This window comes from Natator depressus, chromosome 8 (genome assembly GCF_965152275.1).
Source record: "Natator depressus isolate rNatDep1 chromosome 8, rNatDep2.hap1, whole genome shotgun sequence".
NCBI classification, from domain to species: domain Eukaryota; kingdom Metazoa; phylum Chordata; order Testudines; family Cheloniidae; genus Natator; species Natator depressus.
In genome coordinates, this window is record NC_134241.1 from 101,588,783 (window position 1) to 101,607,064 (window position 18,282).

At 49.4% G+C, this 18,282-nt stretch overlaps 1 protein-coding gene across 1 annotated transcript in view; it reads right to left on the reverse strand.

The window, feature by feature from the left end:
* The window catches only part of RAD54L (RAD54 like), a 124,532-nt gene extending 106,764 nt beyond the window's left edge, over nucleotides 1-17,768 (reverse strand). The window contains exon 1 of the mRNA XM_074961815.1: nucleotides 17,740-17,768. Within this exon, the coding sequence (XP_074817916.1) occupies nucleotides 17,740-17,753 (14 nt within the window). The 5' untranslated portion in view covers nucleotides 17,754-17,768. The remainder of the gene's footprint in view (nucleotides 1-17,739) is intronic.
* Nucleotides 17,769-18,282: the final 514 nt, after the last annotated feature.

An 18,282-nucleotide genomic window follows, 5' to 3' on the forward strand; every position in this document is an offset into this window, starting at 1 on the left:
GGCCGCACATGCAGCCCACCATGATACATAGGTGGAGAACCACTGCTCTGGTCTCTTCACTGCAAGATCCAGTCCCTTTCCCAAAAGACATATACACCGTGTGCGCGACACAAGTAAATGTTGGCTGAAAATCTCATGCCCATTTTGGAAACACTCGTGATTAAAAGACTTTCCTCAACTGGAAGGAGCTGAGGGTCATGGGTCATCGGCTGGGAGGACAGATGTCCATGTCACAACTGCCATTGGTCCCCTGATTGGGAATCACAGCGGAAGACCCGGGATTGAACGGGCCCCGGAGACCAAACCCCTACGATTCATCCGTGTCAGGACTGGGGCAGAGGAACAGGGTGTATGGACCCCAAGCCATGTCGTCGTCTCTGCTGCACCAGCTCTGTAGCTACCCTGAGATCTGCAGGGCTGGGGGAGGTCATATCTTTTATTGGACCAACTTCTGTTGGTGAGAGAGACGAGCTTTCGAGCTTACAAAGGGCTGTTAGTCTGGTGCTTTCCAGGCCACCAGAGCTACAGCCCCTTTGGAAACATACCAGCTAGCGGATGAGCCGCGTTATAAAAAGAAAAAAAAAGGTCAGCTCATGAGTGTATTTGGGGCTGTGACTGTCGTGGTTTTTTCTTAGGCAGGCCCCCTTGGGAATGGCTGGGGGTCTGCAGTGGAGGAAGAGAGCAGAGGGACCTTCCGGTGCTAGGTGAGGCTGTTCTGACTTGGATCTATTTCTCTTGGTTTTCCTCTCCGCTCCTCACTCCACTTCAGTACGCCAAGGAGTTCGTTTTCCGCTTGCCCGCCACGTTCCAGTCCCTAAGGCGGGCCAACCATCAGCTGTTTAGTCACTGTTTAGTCACTTTATTCAGAGCCTCTCGTTCTGCAAAGCATAAAGAATGAGCTGCTGGCAAGGCGAGCCAACGGCTTTCTCAGCACATGAGTGAGGCCTTCAAGCGAGACTATAGAGCAGCCCCGCAAGGCTGGCTTCGCAAGACAGGCCCCAGAGCTGCTCGGATCTAAGCTCACGGGAGCGGCTGGACAGTTCAGCCTTTGGAGCCACCACTCCCTGGGGAGAATAGGGTCAACCCACATAGGCTACAGGAGTTTTATTTTGGGATGGAGGCAACAGGCTATGTCTAGGCCTCTGGGGGGCCTGGCAGATTTGGCTCAGAGGGGCTCATGGGTTTGGGTTGTAGATCTCATGGGTTTGCATGATTGGGGTGTGTCTCAGGGTCCCAGACCCCTGAATTCAAAGTAAGACACAGCGGCAGTTGCTAGGTTTTGCCTGGTTTCAGGTCCTCAAAGCCATAAATTGTCCCAGGTGTACTTCAAATGAATCCTAGGCAGTGTTGCCAATTCTCATGGTTTTGTCCTGAGTCTCATGATAATTATTGTTTTTCTTAAAGCCCCAGCTCTTGGAGTCAGGTGGAGATGTGATGATTTCAGCCTTCGTTCTTACAGAAAAGATAAGTTTCTAGCCTTTGTGGCTGGGGAGGAAGCTTCAACATGTGACCCCCACTGCACCCTCAAGGCTCAAAAAGCAGAAGGCAAGTAAAAAGACCACCAGAGCTATTACTTTTACATCATCTCATGATTTTAAAGCCCCTCTCATTATTTTTGAACATTTGGGGTTGGCAATACTGATCCTAGGGTCACTCAGAATGGGGCTTGTGGGTGATCATGTCTCCCTCTGGTGATAGCCTCCAGAGAGATGATCCTGCTATTTAGTACTAGCCACTAGAGCGGCTCCTGTAGCTCAGAGGCTTGCACGCTTTGCGACAGAGGATTTCCGGTTCAATCCCAGCTGACGACGTGTCTACGGCCGCGCTTGGTTCCACGTATGCCTCCTCCCGTCTTCTGCTGAAACTCAGGCTGAGTGTGCGCTAAACTCTCGTCACTCACGCTTCCAAACCGCAGGCACAAAGGGAATTTGGCAGGGTGGCAGGTCTCGCCCACCCCTGTGCTTCTGGGTTGAGTTTGGGCTTTGAAATTTGCCTGATTTCCGTGATGAAATCTAGAGACCAGCAGCTGAGACTGTGCTCCAAGGCACTACAGATCTGGCCCCCATCCCTGTGGTAGCTGAGCACTTCCCAGTCTTTAATGAATGTATCCTCACACTACCCCTGAGAGGCAGGGCAGGGCTATGTACAGACGGGGAGGTGAGGTACCGCGACACCAAGGGTACGTTTACATAGCAGTTAGTCAAGCGGGGCTGACCTGTGCTGGCTGACTCAGGCTTGCGGGACTGTTTAGTGCGTGGACTTTCAGGCTCAGGCTGGAGCCCGGGCCCTAGGACCCTGCAAAGAAGGAGGGACCCAGAGCTTGGGTTGCAGCCTTAACCGGGAGGTCTATATAGCAATGAAACAGCCCCGGAAGCCCAAATCAGCTGCTACTGGCCAGAGGCAGGGTTTTTCTTTGCACTGTGGACACACCCGAAGGCTACGTCTGCACAGCAGCTGGGAGATGTGATTCCCAGCCCAGATGGATAGACACACACACACACACACACACACACACACACACACACACACTAGTTGTGCTTGAGCTAACATACTACGCGGTGTGGCCAGGGTGCTTTTTAGAGCACTAGCGTGAGCAGAGCTAACACATGCCTGGCGACCAGAGCTGGGAATTAGACCACCCAGCTGCTGTGTAGACAGGACCCTGAGTGACTTGCCCAAGGTCGCACAGGAAATCTGTAGCAAAGCAGGGAATTAAATCAAGGTCTTCCAAGTCCAAGGCTAGCAGCCTAGCCGCATCCTTCCCCCCTCTGATGAGAGAGAGGATGACATTCCTGTCTCCTAGATGAACTTCAAACGGTATGCAAGGCATACACACGGGACTGGGCTGTAGCTGTGTTGCGTCTGAGCTTCTGGAATTTACGCACCGGAGGATCCAGCATTAATGCAAAGAAACAGCAGCTTTGTCACGTGGTGAACATTGGCCTAGAACTGGCCACCACCTTCTGACGTCCAGATCCAGTGGGAACTGCGTCTTTCGTAAAATCCATGATACAGTCCTAGGGATCTGGCTCCATGTTGCAGAAAAATCCCTGAGGGACCTGCAGTGAACCTGGCTGCTCCAATGAGCCGGGAGTAACATCAACCTGGAGCCTTTACTCAAATAACAGCTCCAACATCTTGACTTTCTCCTAGAGCGGGGCTGCGCATTTGGACTGAACTTTGGTTGAAATAGGAGAGTTCATCGAAGCTGAAACCTTTCACGGAGATGCATCTGTTCTGACAAAAGCTTAATTGGGAAGGTTTTTATTGAGCCCGGGCTGTCTGGTCACGTCTGATCTGAAGGAGACCCGAATCACAAACGGGAGCTTTTGGAGTTGAAAACAGCCTGTGACAGGCTGTACTGCGCCTTTAAGGGCCAGCCTGAGACTCACAAACAGAACAGCCTGGCGCAATTAAGGGATTCCCTGCTAGGGACCTATTTAAATGGGAAGAGGAAGCCCGACAGCCTGCAAGAGGTGTTGATGGCTGTCCAGCTGCAGAAGGCTACCCTGACCGGGCCAGGAGACTTTGTCTTGGGAGCTGTGAACCAGGGTCCAAGGATAAGAGCCTGGGAACAGTTATTCCAAGACGGACTGATTTTGACTGGTTTGGTTTGTCCTTCTCGTTGCCCTGATCTGTGCAAGAGGATTTGTAGAGGCTGAGTTGGGGGCTAGGAAGGCCGGGCTCTCCTTCAGCGCCACACCTGGCCACAAGGGGCGTGGCTGGTGGCCCACCCCTTCCCACAGCCCTTTCAATATGATTCCATTTCACTGACAGGCTGGGAAGGTTCATTTTCCCTCCAATGCGGAACAAACACAAATTTCCAAACCTCGAAAGTTGCCATGAAATGGAATCGTCATCCTCGGCCAGCTTGTCTTTGTCCTCTTCTCAGCCCCAGGAAGGGGCTGGACAGGTGTATGAAACAGGAAAACCTAGGGCTGTTCTCAGGGGCGCTGGAACGGGGAGCAGGGCACAGGGTCATGGCCCCATCACTTTCAACCTGCCCTAAGGGTGAGCGACAGGGGGGAAGGGGTGGAGGGGAGTGAGCAGGGCGGAGCCTCGGGTGAAGGGGCGGAGTGGGGGCAGGGCCTCGGGGGAAGAGACGGGGAGAGGGTGGGGCCTTGGGGGAAGAGCGGGGGTGGGGCCTCGGGGAAAGAGGTGGAGGGGAAGCATGGGTGAGGCCTCGGGGGAAGAGGCGGAGCAGGGGCGGGGCCTCAGGTGAAGGGGCAGGGTGGGGCCTCAGGGGAAGAGGTGGAGTGGGGGCGGGGCCACGGTTCAGGTGCAGGTGGCCCCTCCCCCACCTCTAGGGAGCTTCTGGCTGTCATCCTTCATAACAAACGTTCTGGAAGGGATATTAAACCTCATGTGTCAGGGTGAAGCTGATCTCTAACGATCTGCGACCAGGATGAGACCTATGTGGGGCAAGTTATCCCACAGCTGCCTGCTGTGAGCTTCTCACACCTTCCTCTGCAGCAGCTGCTGCTGCCCACGGTTGGAAACAGAATATTGAGTCCTTGAGTCGGATCCAGTCTGGCAATTCCTGGTCCCTTGAATCCTTCCCGGAGCGCCCTCTAGTGTTCTCAAGCATGTTCTGCACCTGCTCTCTGTAATCAGGGGGATGAGGTGGATGAGTGGACCAGGGGGATGAGGTGGATGAGGTGGACCAGGGGGATGAGGTGGATGAGTCTTTCTTCCAGCAACTCGCAGAAGCTACTAGATCGCACGTCCTGGTTCTCATGGGTGACTTTAATTTTCCTGATATCTGCTGGGAGAGCAATACAGCGGTGCATAGACAATCCAGGAAGTTTTTGGAAAGCGTAGGGGACAATTTCCTGGTGCAAGTGCTAGAGGAGCCAACTAGGGGGGGAGCTTTTCTTGACCTGCTGCTCACAAACCGGGAAGAATTAGTGGGGGAAGCAAAAGTGGATGGGAATCTGGGGGGCAGTGACCATGAGTTGGTTGAGTTCAGGATCCTGATGCAGGGAATAAAAGTAAGCAGCAGGATACGGACCCTGGACTTCAGGAAAGCAGACTTCGACTCCCTCAGGGAACGGATGGGTAGGATCCCCTGGGGGACTAACATGAAGGGGAAAGGAGTCCAGGAGAGCTGGCTGTATTTCAAGGAATCCCTGTTGAGGTTACAGGGACAAACCATCCCGATGAGTCGAAAGAATAGTAAATATGGCAGGCAACCAGCTTGGCTTAACGGTGAAATCCTAGCGGATCTTAAACATAAAAAAGAAGCTTACAAGAAGTGGAAGGTTGGACATATGACCAGGGAAGAGTATAAAAATATTGCTCTGGCATGTAGGAATGAAATCAGGAGGGCCAAATCGCACCTGGAGCTGCAGCTAGCAAGAGATGTCAAGAGTAACAAGAAGGGTTTCTTCAGGTATGTTGGCAACAAGAAGAAAGTCAAGGAAAGTGTGGGCCCCTTACTGAATGAGGGAGGCAACCTTGTGACAGAGGATGTGGAAAAAGCTAATGTACTCAATGCTTTTTTTGCCTCTGTCTTCACGAACAAGGTCAGCTCCCAGACTGCTGCGCTGGGCATCACAGCATGGGGAGTAGATGGCCAGCCCTCAGTGGAGAAAGAGGTGGTTAGGGACTATTTAGAAAAGCTGGACGTGCACAAGTCCATGGGGCCGGACGAGTTGCATCCGAGAGTGCTAAAGGAATTGGCGGCTGTGATTGCAGAGCCATTGGCCATTATCTTTGAAAACTCGTGGCGAACGGGGGAAGTCCCAGATGACTGGAAAAAGGCTAATGTAGTGCCAATCTTTAAAAAAGGGAAGAAGGAGGATCCTGGGAACTACAGGCCAGTCAGCCTCACCTCAGTCCCCGGAAAAATCATGGAGCAGGTCCTCAAAGAATATATCCTGAAGCACTTACATGAGAGGAAAGTGATCAGGAACAGTCAACATGGATTCACCAAGGGAAGGTCATGCCTGACTAATCTAATCGCCTTCTATGATGAGATTATTGGTTCTGTGGATGAAGGGAAAGCAGTGGATGTATTGTTTCTTGACTTTAGCAAAGCTTTTGACACGGTCTCCCACAGTATTCTTGTCAGCAAGCTAAAGAAGTATGGGCTGGATGAATGCACTATAAGGTGGGTAGAAAGTTGGCTAGATTGTCGGGCTCAACGGGTAGTGATCAATGGCTCCACGTCTAGTTGGCAGCCGGTGTCAAGTGGAGTGCCCCAGGGGTCGGTCCTGGGGCCGGTTTTGTTCAATATCTTCATAAACGATCTGGAGGATGGTGTGGATTGTACCCTCAGCAAATTTGCGGATGATACTAAACTAGGAGGAGTGGTAGATACGCTGGAGGGCAGCGATAGAATACAGAGGGACCTAGACAAATTGGAGGATTGGGCCAAAAGAAATCTGATGAGGTTCAATAATGATAAGTGCAGGGTCCTGCACTTAGGACGGAAGAACCCAATGCACCGCTACAGTCTAGGGACCGAATGGCTAGGCAGCAGTTCTGCGGAAAAGGACCTAGGGGTGACAGTGGACGAGAAGCTGGATATGAGTCAGCAGTGTGCCCTTGTTGCCAAGAAGGCCAATGGCATTTTGGGATGTATAAGTAGGAGCATAGCGAGCAGATCGAGGGACGTGATCGTTCCCCTCTATTCGACATTGGTGAGGCCTCATCTGGAGTACTGTGTCCAGTTTTGGGCCCCACACTACAAGAAGGATGTGGATAAATTGGAGAGAGTCCAGCGAAGGGCAACAAAAATGATTAGGGGTCTGGAACACATGACTTATGAGGAGAGGCTGAGAGAACTGGGATTGTTTAGTCTGCAGAAGAGAAGAATGAGGGGGGATTTGATAGCTACTTTCAACTACCTAAAAGGGGGTTCCAGAGAGGATGGTTCTAGACTATTCTCAGTGGTAGAAGAGGACAGGACAAGGAGTAATGGTCTCAAGTTGCAGTGGGGGAGGTTTAGGTTGGATATTAGGAAAAACTTTTTCACCAACAGGGTGGTGAAACACTGGAATGTGTTACCTAGGGAGGTGGTAGAATCTCCTTCCTTAGAAGTTTTTAAGGTCAGGCTTGACAAAGCCCTGGCTGGGATGATTTAATTGGGGATTGGTCCTGCTTTGAGCAGGGGGTTGGACTAGATGACCTCCTGAGGTCCCTTCCAACCCTGATATTCTATGATTCTATGATTCTAATCTGCGGTAGATGCCGTGCATGGCCTGAGTGGATTTGGTATGGTCAGGGCGCTTTGTCGCCAGCCTCTTGCGCTGTTTCACTTTTCAGCCACTGAAGAGCCTGATCCTGAGATGCGCTTGGCACCTGAAGCTCCCATTGATTTGCAGGTGGTCTGGGATCCAGGTGGACTGGGTGGACTGCAGGTGGACTGGGATCCAGGTGGACTGGGTGGATTTGCAGGTGGTCTGAGATCCAGGTGGTCTGGGTGGATTTGCAGGTGGCCTGGGATCCAGGTGGACTAGGTGGACTGCAGGTGGACTGGGATCCAGGTGGACTGGGTGGATTTGCAGGTGGACTGGGTGGATTTGCAGGTGGCCTGGGATCCAGGTGGACTGGGTGGATTTGCAGGTGGTCTGGGATCCAGGTGGACTGGATGGATTTGCAGGTGGACTGGGATCCACCCTGCACACCCGAGTCATTTTAGCTCATGCTCACCAAACGGTTTGGAAAATCAGGCTGAACTAGCCCTGTGAGAGGATGGCCAGCTAAGCCTTCGGTCAGTGAATCTGGCATCTGCAGCATCTATTCTTCAAAGGATGGCCAGGGAGAGCTCTGGGGACATGTTGCTAGGTCAACAGGGAGACAGAAACAGCTATCGGCTTCCCCACAGGACCGGCCCTCTCTTGCTCACCTCTCTCCACCCGTTCCCTATAGGCTGCTGCAATGTGAGAGCAGCTTGGAATTCGCCCAGCTCTGCAGCCACAAGAGGAAATTGACACAGTATCAGTTGTCCATTCTCTGCTACACCAAAACTTCCGTCTTCCAATGAAACAGCAATGTGCATCTGTGGCCAGCACAAAGCCCTTTGTATGTCCGTCCAGTGTATTAGTAGCCATTAATTGTAACTGGGGCATTAAAGACGAGATAACAAAGTACTTAGGCTTAGTGTTCTGATAGGATTACACAGTTTATTCTTAGAGGCAGCCAGCAGTGACTGATAACACAGGGTGTGCTGGCAACATGCCCACAATCAGTGCATCTGCATTCAATGCCAGGCCGGAGGGCGGTTTTTTGCAAGAGCCTGGGGGTGGCTTAGTGCTATAATCCTGGTCCATTTCTAATTGGAGTGATTAAATTTTGCCCACATAAAATTTACCCTGCAAGTTGCAGGTCTTAACTTGGAGGAAATGTTGCTATGGCTATGTGCTGCTTTGTTATTAATAACGATTGCTAATAATTAGTTGTGCTACAGGAGCCCCGAGAGACCCCAAGCAAGATCGGGCCCCATTGTGCTAGATGCTGTACAGACACATTGTAAGAGCCCATCCCTGCCCTCCAGAGCTTCCCATCTAAATAAAAAAAAGATGGGAGAAAAGAAGACTTATTATCCCCATTTTATGGATGGGGAGCTGAGGCTTAGAGCGATTGAGGCCGGATATTCAGACGAGTGCAGCCACGTCTGGCCATTACCATAATATGTGAGCACCTCATGATCTTTAATGTGCTTTTTCTGATTTGAACTGAGGAGCCTGGTCCCAGGCTTAAAGGGAAAGCCTGTGTATTAAGGACTCCAGCGCATCATCAAAAATCTACAACCTATCCTGAAAAATGATCCCTCACTCTCACAGATCTTGGGAGACAGACCAGTCCTCGTTTACAGACAGCCCCCCAACCTGAAGCAAATACTCTCCAGCAACCACACAACAAAAACACTAACCCAGGAACCTATCCTTGCAACAAAGCCTGATACCAACTCTGTCCATATATTTATTCAAGTGACACCATCATAGGACCTAATCACATTAGCCATGCCACCAGGGGCTCGTTCACCTGCACATCTACCAATGTGATATGCTGAGCTTGAATTACTATGCAAACTGGATACCATTAACTTGGGTTTGAATAGAGACTGGGAGTGGCTGGGTCATTACACATATTGAATCTATTTCCTTAAGCATCCTCTCACCTTCCTGTCAACTGTCTAAATGGGCCATCTTGATTATCACGACAAAAGTTTTTTTCTCCTGCTGATAATAGCTCATCTTAATTAATTAGCCTCTTACATTTGGTATGGCTACTTCCACCTTTTCATGTTCTCTGTATATAAATATATATATATCCTCTTACTATATGTTCCATTCTATGCATCCAATTAAGTGGGCTGTAGCCCACGAAAGCTTATGCTCAAATAAATGTGTTAGTCTCTAAGGTGCCACAAGTCCTCCTGTTCTTTTTGCGGATATAGACTAACACGGCTGCTACTCTGAAACCTGTATTAAGGACTGTAACCTACCTGTAACCACTGGTCAGGCTTCTGACCAGGGCAAGATGGTACAATTTGGGGGTGCAAGGCTGGAGGCGTGGGAGATTGGCTGGTGCCTTTCTCGGTGTGATGCGTGCCTCGGGGAGCATTCATGCAATCTAGCTGGGTGTGGGGCCCCACATGCTGTTGTGCTGAGCGATAACAGTGCCCGGAGGGGTTTCTGCCTGTCACTAGCAAAGCATTGTGAGAGATAACCCCGTGCTGGAGAGTTAAGGGGGCGCAGCGGTACTCCAGTTCCAGGTTGTACCCCGGGGATCCCGTCACACCATCTCAAGCTGGAAGACATTGGTCATTTACTGCCTGCTAGCGTTAGCACTGCTTAATCTCTATTCCATCAGCTGCTCCTCCGGAACTTTATAATGCCCTGGATATAAAAAGAAGTCATAATAAGACTATACAGAGACAACTATTTGCTCTGCTCTGCAGTTGATGGGGGCTTAGATCATTTCAGACATCCAATCAATAAAGATTATGATTTCTTCTGATGGGGGTGGGAAATGGCCCGTTTCTAGTGCTTCTTTAAAAAACCCTCTTTTCCACCCTCTGACTATCACATTCAGAGCCGGGTGCGTATTGCAGCTCGGCTGAATGGACAGAGGGTAATTTAGTCCCCATCACTGTTCAAGGGTTCTTAATCTTGTTTGAAGTACAACGGGAGAGCGGAGATGAATGACTTTCCTAAGCTTTGCTGACTCTTTCGCATGGGGAGGCTCAGAGCCTGCTCCCTGCCAAATCGAAAGACTCTGGCTTCAAAGGAGCATGCTTGAAAGCCAGGCAAAAGGCTGCAAAAGGGACTGGGTGGAAATGGCCTTTTTTTGAGGCCTGGTCTGCGCTTGAAAGTTAGGTTGACATAACTACGGTGGCCGGGAGTGTGAAAAAGCCACCCCCTGAGTGCTGTAGCTGCACCAACCTAACCCCTGGCGTACATGTGGGCAGGTTACCAGGAGAATTCTTCCATCGGATGACAGACAGGAAAGCTCCTGCCATTGCTGGAGAAAGCAGCTGGGTTATGGCACTGCAGCAGCTGTCGTGTAGACATGGCCTTACTCCATAAGGGCCCAATCCTGCAAACCTAGCTCACATGCAGAGCTCCCATTGCACACAGTGTTAGTCCCACACCCAGAGAGCCTGCAGAATCAGGCCCCGTCTCAGCGCCTGGTGTGTGTTTGGGTTACATTAACACCACACACAGAGTAGCCAGGCTCTGTCCCTCCGAACCTTAGTGGAATTTGAGGCGGAGGCAGCCGGAAATGTCACCAGTGTAACAACCGTCGTCTCGGTCATCACCAGGGATTGAACTGGGAACCTCCAGAGGTCAGAGTGTGAGCCTCCATCGCATGAGTTAAAGAAGTGATCCCCCTGCTAGGGAGCTGTAGCAGAGCCATAGCCTCTCTTGATCAGGCCCACAGAGGGACCCGCAAGTAGCACACCTTCATCAGTGGGTTACACAAGCCCATCAGAAAGAAAACACACATGGTGCTCTTTGTAGTGCATCATGTTTCAAACACCCCCATTTCGGATCCGTGTCTTCTGATGCCGCAGAGGCTTCGGCAGCTGTCCCGCGTGGAAGGGAAGCTCAGGGAGAGGAGGAGGAGATGGTGCAATAGTCTCCAACGTGGCCTATGGGGAAAGCTACGTGAGAGGCAACGAGGCAATTAATTCCAACATATGTTCGCTGCACTGATTGATTCCTCTTTGCTTTCATGCCTGGCACTTCAAACGCATGAGGGAGAAGATGGATAATCAAGCGGAACAAGGACTCCTAGCAGCACCCCATGAAAAGCAAAGCCCGACTCCGCACCCTGCTGTGGGGCAGCCGTGGGTTAGCTCCTGAGCTCCTAGGCTTCAAAGGAGAGCTAGCTCCCGACTGCGCAGACCGGTTTAAAGGGTTAATTCAACAGAGGCGGGACAGGCGCTTGCAGCAGTCTCTGAAACTTAGTGCAGAATAGAGACTATAAAGGGGAACTGCAAACTGCACGCAATCTATCTGGGGCAGAAGCTGAAGGGTGGCAGAGGATAGCACACCGGCCTGGGAACCAATCCAGGCTCTGCTAGTGATTTGCTAGGTGATCTTTGGCATTAAATCACTTTGCTGCTCTCTGCCTCAGTTTCCCCTCCCATCCTTTGCCTGTCTTGCCTATTTTAGACTGTAAGCTCTTTGGGGCAGGGACTGTCTCTCGCTATCTGCACACAGCGCCTAGCACCACGGAGCCCTGATCTCAGCTGGGGCATCTAGTGGCTACTATAATACAGATTATAAGACAACTTTGTCCACATTGGACGCTGCCTAAATCACTAAATCAGAACACTGGGCTTGTCTGAGGCAACAGCCCGATCAATCCCCTGAGCTATAAACATCTTTGGGCAAAGGAATTTCTGCTGGAAGAGCCCCCGGGTTTGCTGTGTCATCAGCACGGTTCCCTATTGTAATCAGCCGCTCCTCCCCGCATGGGAATGCTCCCTGATTAGTTCTGATTAGCTCTATTCTGCTTGGCACCTTGATTAAAAAACCAGGTTCATTTCCCAGGATACTCACTGCTTCCTTCCCAATCAGAAAGAAAAGGAGTACTTGTGGCACCTTAGAGACTAACCAATTTATTTGAGCATAAGCTTTCGTGAGCTACAGCTCACTGCATCCGATGACGTGAGCTGTAGCTCACGAAAGCTCATGCTCAAATAAATTGTTTAGTCTCTAAGGTGCCAAAAGTCCTCCTTTTCCTTTTTGCAAATACAGACTAACACGGCTGTTACTCTGAAACTTCCCAATCAGAGTCACTTCCCCCCTGTAGTGTCCACAGCCTCCAATGTTGCTCATCAGACAGGACAGCACTCAGAAGGTGACACCTCCGGGAACCAGTCTAAAACATGAACTGCAGGCTAAAGGAATTGCTAGCAAGCACTGCTTTTCTTTGTACATGATGCTGGCTATTGATGGCCAATTCTTCATATACTCTGATGGCCATTAAGATATTCTCTGCTAAAAACCCAGCGGGAAGATCTGACTCATCTTAGCATCATGGCTACAGCTGGATGAGTAGCTGATTTTCCCATTTGGTGACAGTTCTGAAAAAATAAAAATAAATGGCTGAGGTCAAACAGAATCTGACTATTATTTTTTTAATTTTGGGGGAATTCAAAAAGTCCCTTTCGGATCTGTCCCAGGGTGGGGATTCGAACCCCCTCCTCCGGCCATTTTGTGAATGGCTGGAACGAGTCACGTCAAATTCATGAATAGTTTGGGGTCCACCGAAACTGCATTTGTCATTGAAAAAAAACTATTCGTAAAAAAATATCCCCGCGCTCTAAGCACGACTGGTGTTCTGTCAGCCAGTGCAGTCAGCCAGCCAGCGATGGAGACAAAAACACAAGCAGAACCCAAAAGGTCCCCAGACTTTCTCAGAGCTTGCCAAAGCTTTGGGTTGGCATTCTGGGACAGATCTTCCTGGCTCCCATCCCTAGAAGGGGTTGTCTCTGCTCTCTGATTTCCCCGCCGGGTTACCCACTGCTGTTTGCAACTGGAGTGCATCTTAGCAGTCACTTTAAATAAAAAGCAGGGTTGAAGAAAACAAAGCACAGTTTGGTCTATTTCTCGACAACCTGGGCATGACTAGAAAATGGAAATGTCTGGGTTGTTTTTTATTTTTACGTTTGGGCACCAGCAGCAATCAATAATTAGTTCATCTAGCATTTGAATATTCACCGCTATTAAATAAAGTGAAGACATCTCTGTCAGCTCTTATGTAAATAACATGTCTCTGTGATGCAGATTTTATTAATTCACTGGCAGATCAAGACACCCCCAATGGGCTGTAATGAAGCATCATGATGATGATACTTAAGGAGACACTTATAGCCCTTTTATTGTATTTGCACGGAGACTCTTTGAGCTACAGCCATATACACCTGCCAGCTTACAGTTACGGGGTTGTAACCAACCTGAAAATAGTCAATGAACGAAAGATTTAAGGGAGAGAGAAAAATTGACATGTAAGATCGGATCTGGAAATGGAGGGCCACCTGGTAGATTTGCCCTCTGAAACGTCATCTTGGTAATAAAACTTTGTGCTTGTCTTGCCTCTTTTAGCCAGGATTCACAGCCCTTATGTGAAGCTTCTATTATTTATTGTACCCACGTTATAGATGGGGAGATGGAGCACAAAGAGGTGAAGTTGAAAGTGTAGACGAGGCCTACAAAAATAGGAAGGATACTTGTGGGCAAAGGGGCTGGATTTTACCAGGAGAGACTAAAAAGATTAGTATGGTTCAGCTTGGTAAAGAGATGACGAAGCGGGGGATGAGATAGAGGTCTATAAAACAGTGACTGGCGTGGAGAACGTCAATAGAGAAGAGTTATTTACCCATTTCCACAGTACAAAAACCAGGAGCCCCCGCATGAAATTACTTGGCAGCACGTTTAATGCAAACGGGAGGAAGTATTTCACACCACACGGGTAAACCTGTGGAACTTGTTGCCACGGGATGCTGTGAAGACCAAAAGTCTAACTGAGTTTAAAAAAGGATTAGATAAGTTCATGGAGGACAGGTCCATCAATGGCTGTTGGCCAAGATGGTCAGGGATGTAACCCCATGCTCAGGGCCACCCTACACCTCTGATGGCCAGGAGTGGAAGAGAGAGATGGATCATTCCAGAATTGCCCTGTTCTGTATGCTCCCTCTAAAGCTTTGGTAGGGGCCACTGTCAGGGACAGGTTCCTGGGCTAGACGGACCCTGGTCTGACCCACTATAGCCGTTCTTATGATTGGGGCTCAGGAGAAAGCTGCGCCACACACTCCCCATGTGAACTTCTCTTCCCCATCCATCAAATGAGGAGAATGACCCTTCCACTCTCCCACCCCTGGTCTATTTAGTTCAGACATTTTGGGGGGGCTAAGGACTTCCCCTGGCTGCATAGTGCCACAGCACTTAACACAGTAGGGCCCTGAGCTCCTCTGAGCATAACTGAAATACAAATAGGAATTCACACCAACTTTGCCATTTTTTTGCACAGGTGCCACTAACTTCAAGACAGTGGGGAATCAGCCCCCGTGGACTAACTCGGTTTATGCCCATGTAGCCGGGAGCAGAACCTTGCCTCTGGGGATGGAAATGTTTGCCCAATCCTTTCGAGTGAGAAGGCAGCACGAAAGGAACAGCTGGAGATGCAGGCTGCCCATTACTGGGCTACTGTTCAAATGGAAAGCCCCAGCTGGAGAAAGATTAAGCGAGTTATTGATATAGAGGAGAAAGGGGGGGGACAAGCCAACAAACCGAGACCATTGCTTTGCAACACGCCACTGTTTCTAGCAGTGTAATTTCACTTTTCTTTTGAGATATATGCGGTGAGGCAAGGTCAGAGCCACTCCCGCGTCCGAGCCGCACAGCTGGGTTTGATCTCGGCACGGACAAGAAAGGGGCATTTGAATCACTCTGCCGCAAGGAGTGTTTCATTATTGCTCCAGATGGTCCCTTCGTGAGAAGGAAACATGATATTTAATTAAGAAAGAAAGAAAACAAGAGCGTCCTGCTGGTGTCCAGAATTTCGTCTGTTTAGACGCTGTTGTTTTTGGGTTGGATTCAGTTCGTGTCAATTGCTCAGGAAAATGAGAGACTGATTGCCCTGTCAGTCGACCTACTAGGCCTCTATCACCATCATTCCTGAGTGCCTCCCCATCATTGGTGTGCTTATCCTCGGACATCCCTGTGTCCCTGTATCCCCATGTTACAGGCAGGAAACTGAGGCACAGAGATAAGCAGTTTGTCTAACTCACACAGGGAAACCATGGCAGCTCCAAATCTCCTGAGTCACAGTCTGGTATCCTGTCTTCTACTGTCCATCTTTTCCTACCCTGGCTAGATCCCAACAGCTGCTATGAAAGCTTTTATCTAGCAAGTCAGATTTTCATACTCCATCAGCATCCGAGCATTCCTAAAGCATCTTTTCATGCAAGGATCTCAAAGCACCTCAGATTTTAAAAGGACAATGTAACTCTGAAGGTTACTCCCGCACTCATCTCACAATGTTTCCATAGCACATGTTCTCAGTTTACATCTAAAGAGACTATTTTTCCGGTCAGCAACCTGGCAAACTCAATGTGGGAGCTGAGAGTCAAGTTAAATTCTTTGCAGCTGACTAGCAATAAAGGTTCTACAAGCCAGATTTATCCTTCGGTTTTATCTGGGCCCCTCTCTTGTCTTCAGGAAGGCTGCACAGACATCTGGGACAGCAGAATCCACCCAGCAAGTAGAACTGCATTCGCCCTTTTCACCAGAATAGAACCAGGTCCCCCTTCCTTAGAGGACATGATGGCTCTGCAGTGCTGCCAGGAGTAGAACACAATGGAAACTTGGTTTTGTTGCTAAAGACAGCTATGATCTGGAGCACACACGGAGGAGCAGAACTGCCGAGTAAGCAGGGGTTTTGTTTTACACATGGGATCCACACCCAAAGCCTCGTAGCCTTTGTGAAACACTGATTGCTATTAGCTTCATTTATTTTTAATCTAGGTCACAGAGAGGTAAAGTCAAGGTCAGCTCAGTGGTAAACTGAACAAGCCCCGATTCTGGGCTCTGTTCTCTAGGGAATTCCCTCACCCCCCACCACAGAACTTGTAACACAGAATAGTAGCAGGTTTCAGAGTAGCAGCCGTGTTAGTCTGTATCCCAAAAAGAAAAGGAGGACTTGTGGCACCTTAGAGACTAACAAATTTATTAGAGCATAAGCTTTTGTGAGCTACAGCTCACTTCATCGGACAAATAAATAAATTTGTTAGTCTCTAAGGTGCCACAAGTCCTCCTGTTCTTTTTACAGAATAGTAACTGGCATCTATCCAGCTGCAGCAAGAGCCCTTAGACAGACCGTCTGAGACCCACGCACAGCTGTCACAGACAACGTTTGCCAACCTGTAATTGCCAGCAGACAAGCCGAGCAAAAAGTCTGCTCCTCTCCCCCACACTAATTCACCACAATCGCTTCTGTGAGACAGAGCCCTATTTACAGGATTTCAAAAGGGGAAACAAAGCAGGAGCTAGAAGAGAGAGGAACATGCAGCCAGCAGCAGTTAGCTACACTATGGCTCCTTTAGGGCTGCAGCTGCTGACCTCTGCCAATTTTAAAGGGCCAGCCCTCCCCGCAGAACAGCCTGCTGGGAAACGACTTCGTATAAGAGGGCAAACCCACAGCAGTGCAGAGTTAATAGGCGCTAGGGACTCAGAGAGAAGATGAGTGTTAGCAAATGCTGCTCTATTACACAGCTCAGTTATGACACTCATAGGCTGGAGTCTCTTAGAAGACAATCCTTTGGGGCCATTGTCTCCATTCCCTAGAGAACCAGGGCAGGGTTTCTCTCCTAGAGCATGTTTGTCCAGTCTAGTTCTAATCAGCCCTTTCCCTTGGGAGGCTGTTCTGGGATCTAACGGGAAGCTTTCTGTAACTTTCAGCCTAGCTTTTTCTCTGACTTTTCAGTTATGCCATGTAAGCTGCTTCCTAATATGTCTCTTCTTTCGTGTTTACAACCTTCAAATGCTTGGGAGAGGAGGGGATGTCAAACACCTGGCCTGCGGGAAGCATTTATATGGCCTGAGTGACATAATCAGAATCTCAGCTTTGCTCTTTAAAAGGCAGAGTAACTTTCTAGCTGGCTGCAGAGAGAACCTGCCAAACATAAACCAAGTGCAACTGATGTAGTGATCGCTTCAGACAGCCTGAAACAAGGGATTAGAGATTAGAAACAGCTCCCCTATCTGCGTGTGATCTGATTTGGAGAATCAACTTCCACATTAACTAGTTAATCACTGATCATTTTAGTGGGTGCAGGTTGGATTTGGGGAGCTGCCACAGGTAATGCAATGCAATGCAGAGAAAAGACCAGAGGAGACTGGGGAGGATGAGGAAGAGAAAGAGGAAGGAGGGTGGAGAAAGAAGTGAGACAGAGGGCATAAGGGGGAACAGGGGGAACTGTCTCCCAGGGAGGGTGAATGTGACCAAGGCAGCAAACAAATGACAAAAATTCAGTTCCTCTTTAGAAAGGCCGCGTCTTCCCCAGGATCTTTGTGCAAATCTACTACGGACACCAGCAGGCATGTCACTGTGTTCAGTGGCAGGCATATAGGCCTGAATCTCTGCCTCAGGCCACCATCAAACACAGGTTTCTGCTCTCTCCTCTCCTTGTTTGACACCCCTATGTAGGCAAACCCTACTTAATAATACTGATGAAATAAAACACAAAGGCTCCATTTTCTCTAGTCACTTACCCACCTGCAGCCAAGCATGATCTCTACACATCAGTCTCCCACTGCACTGCAAATCTCTGCCTTATTCCAGGCTCCTTTCAAGGTACGCCCCACAAAGCAGACAGCAGCTTTAAAGGGGCTGGGCTGGCTCAGATTCAATGCAAAAGCCATCTGAGAAAGTCATTCCCATGACTGATCCAGGCAATCCCCAGGGAAGATCCCAGCTATGGACCACTCCAGGACTTTGGAGCAAGCCTACAGAATCCGTTCCAGATTTTGCACACGATGCCATCCCTGCTGGGATTGGAGAGTCTAGACGGCTGTATGTAGCCCCTAAAGCTGCTACTCCTTTACTTTAATCCCGAGGCTTAATGAAAAGACTGAGAGAAAACAGCAGCCACTTTTAAGACAGAGTATGGAGAACTTTCCACTGATTTCCAGCCGAAGGAGCGCGTTTCCTGTCAATTACATTTCCAGCAAGCACCTCTGCTAATTAGAGATTATGAAATGCATTTACCACTGACTCAATTAAAATCCATTCACAGTTAATACCTTCCTCCTTCATCTT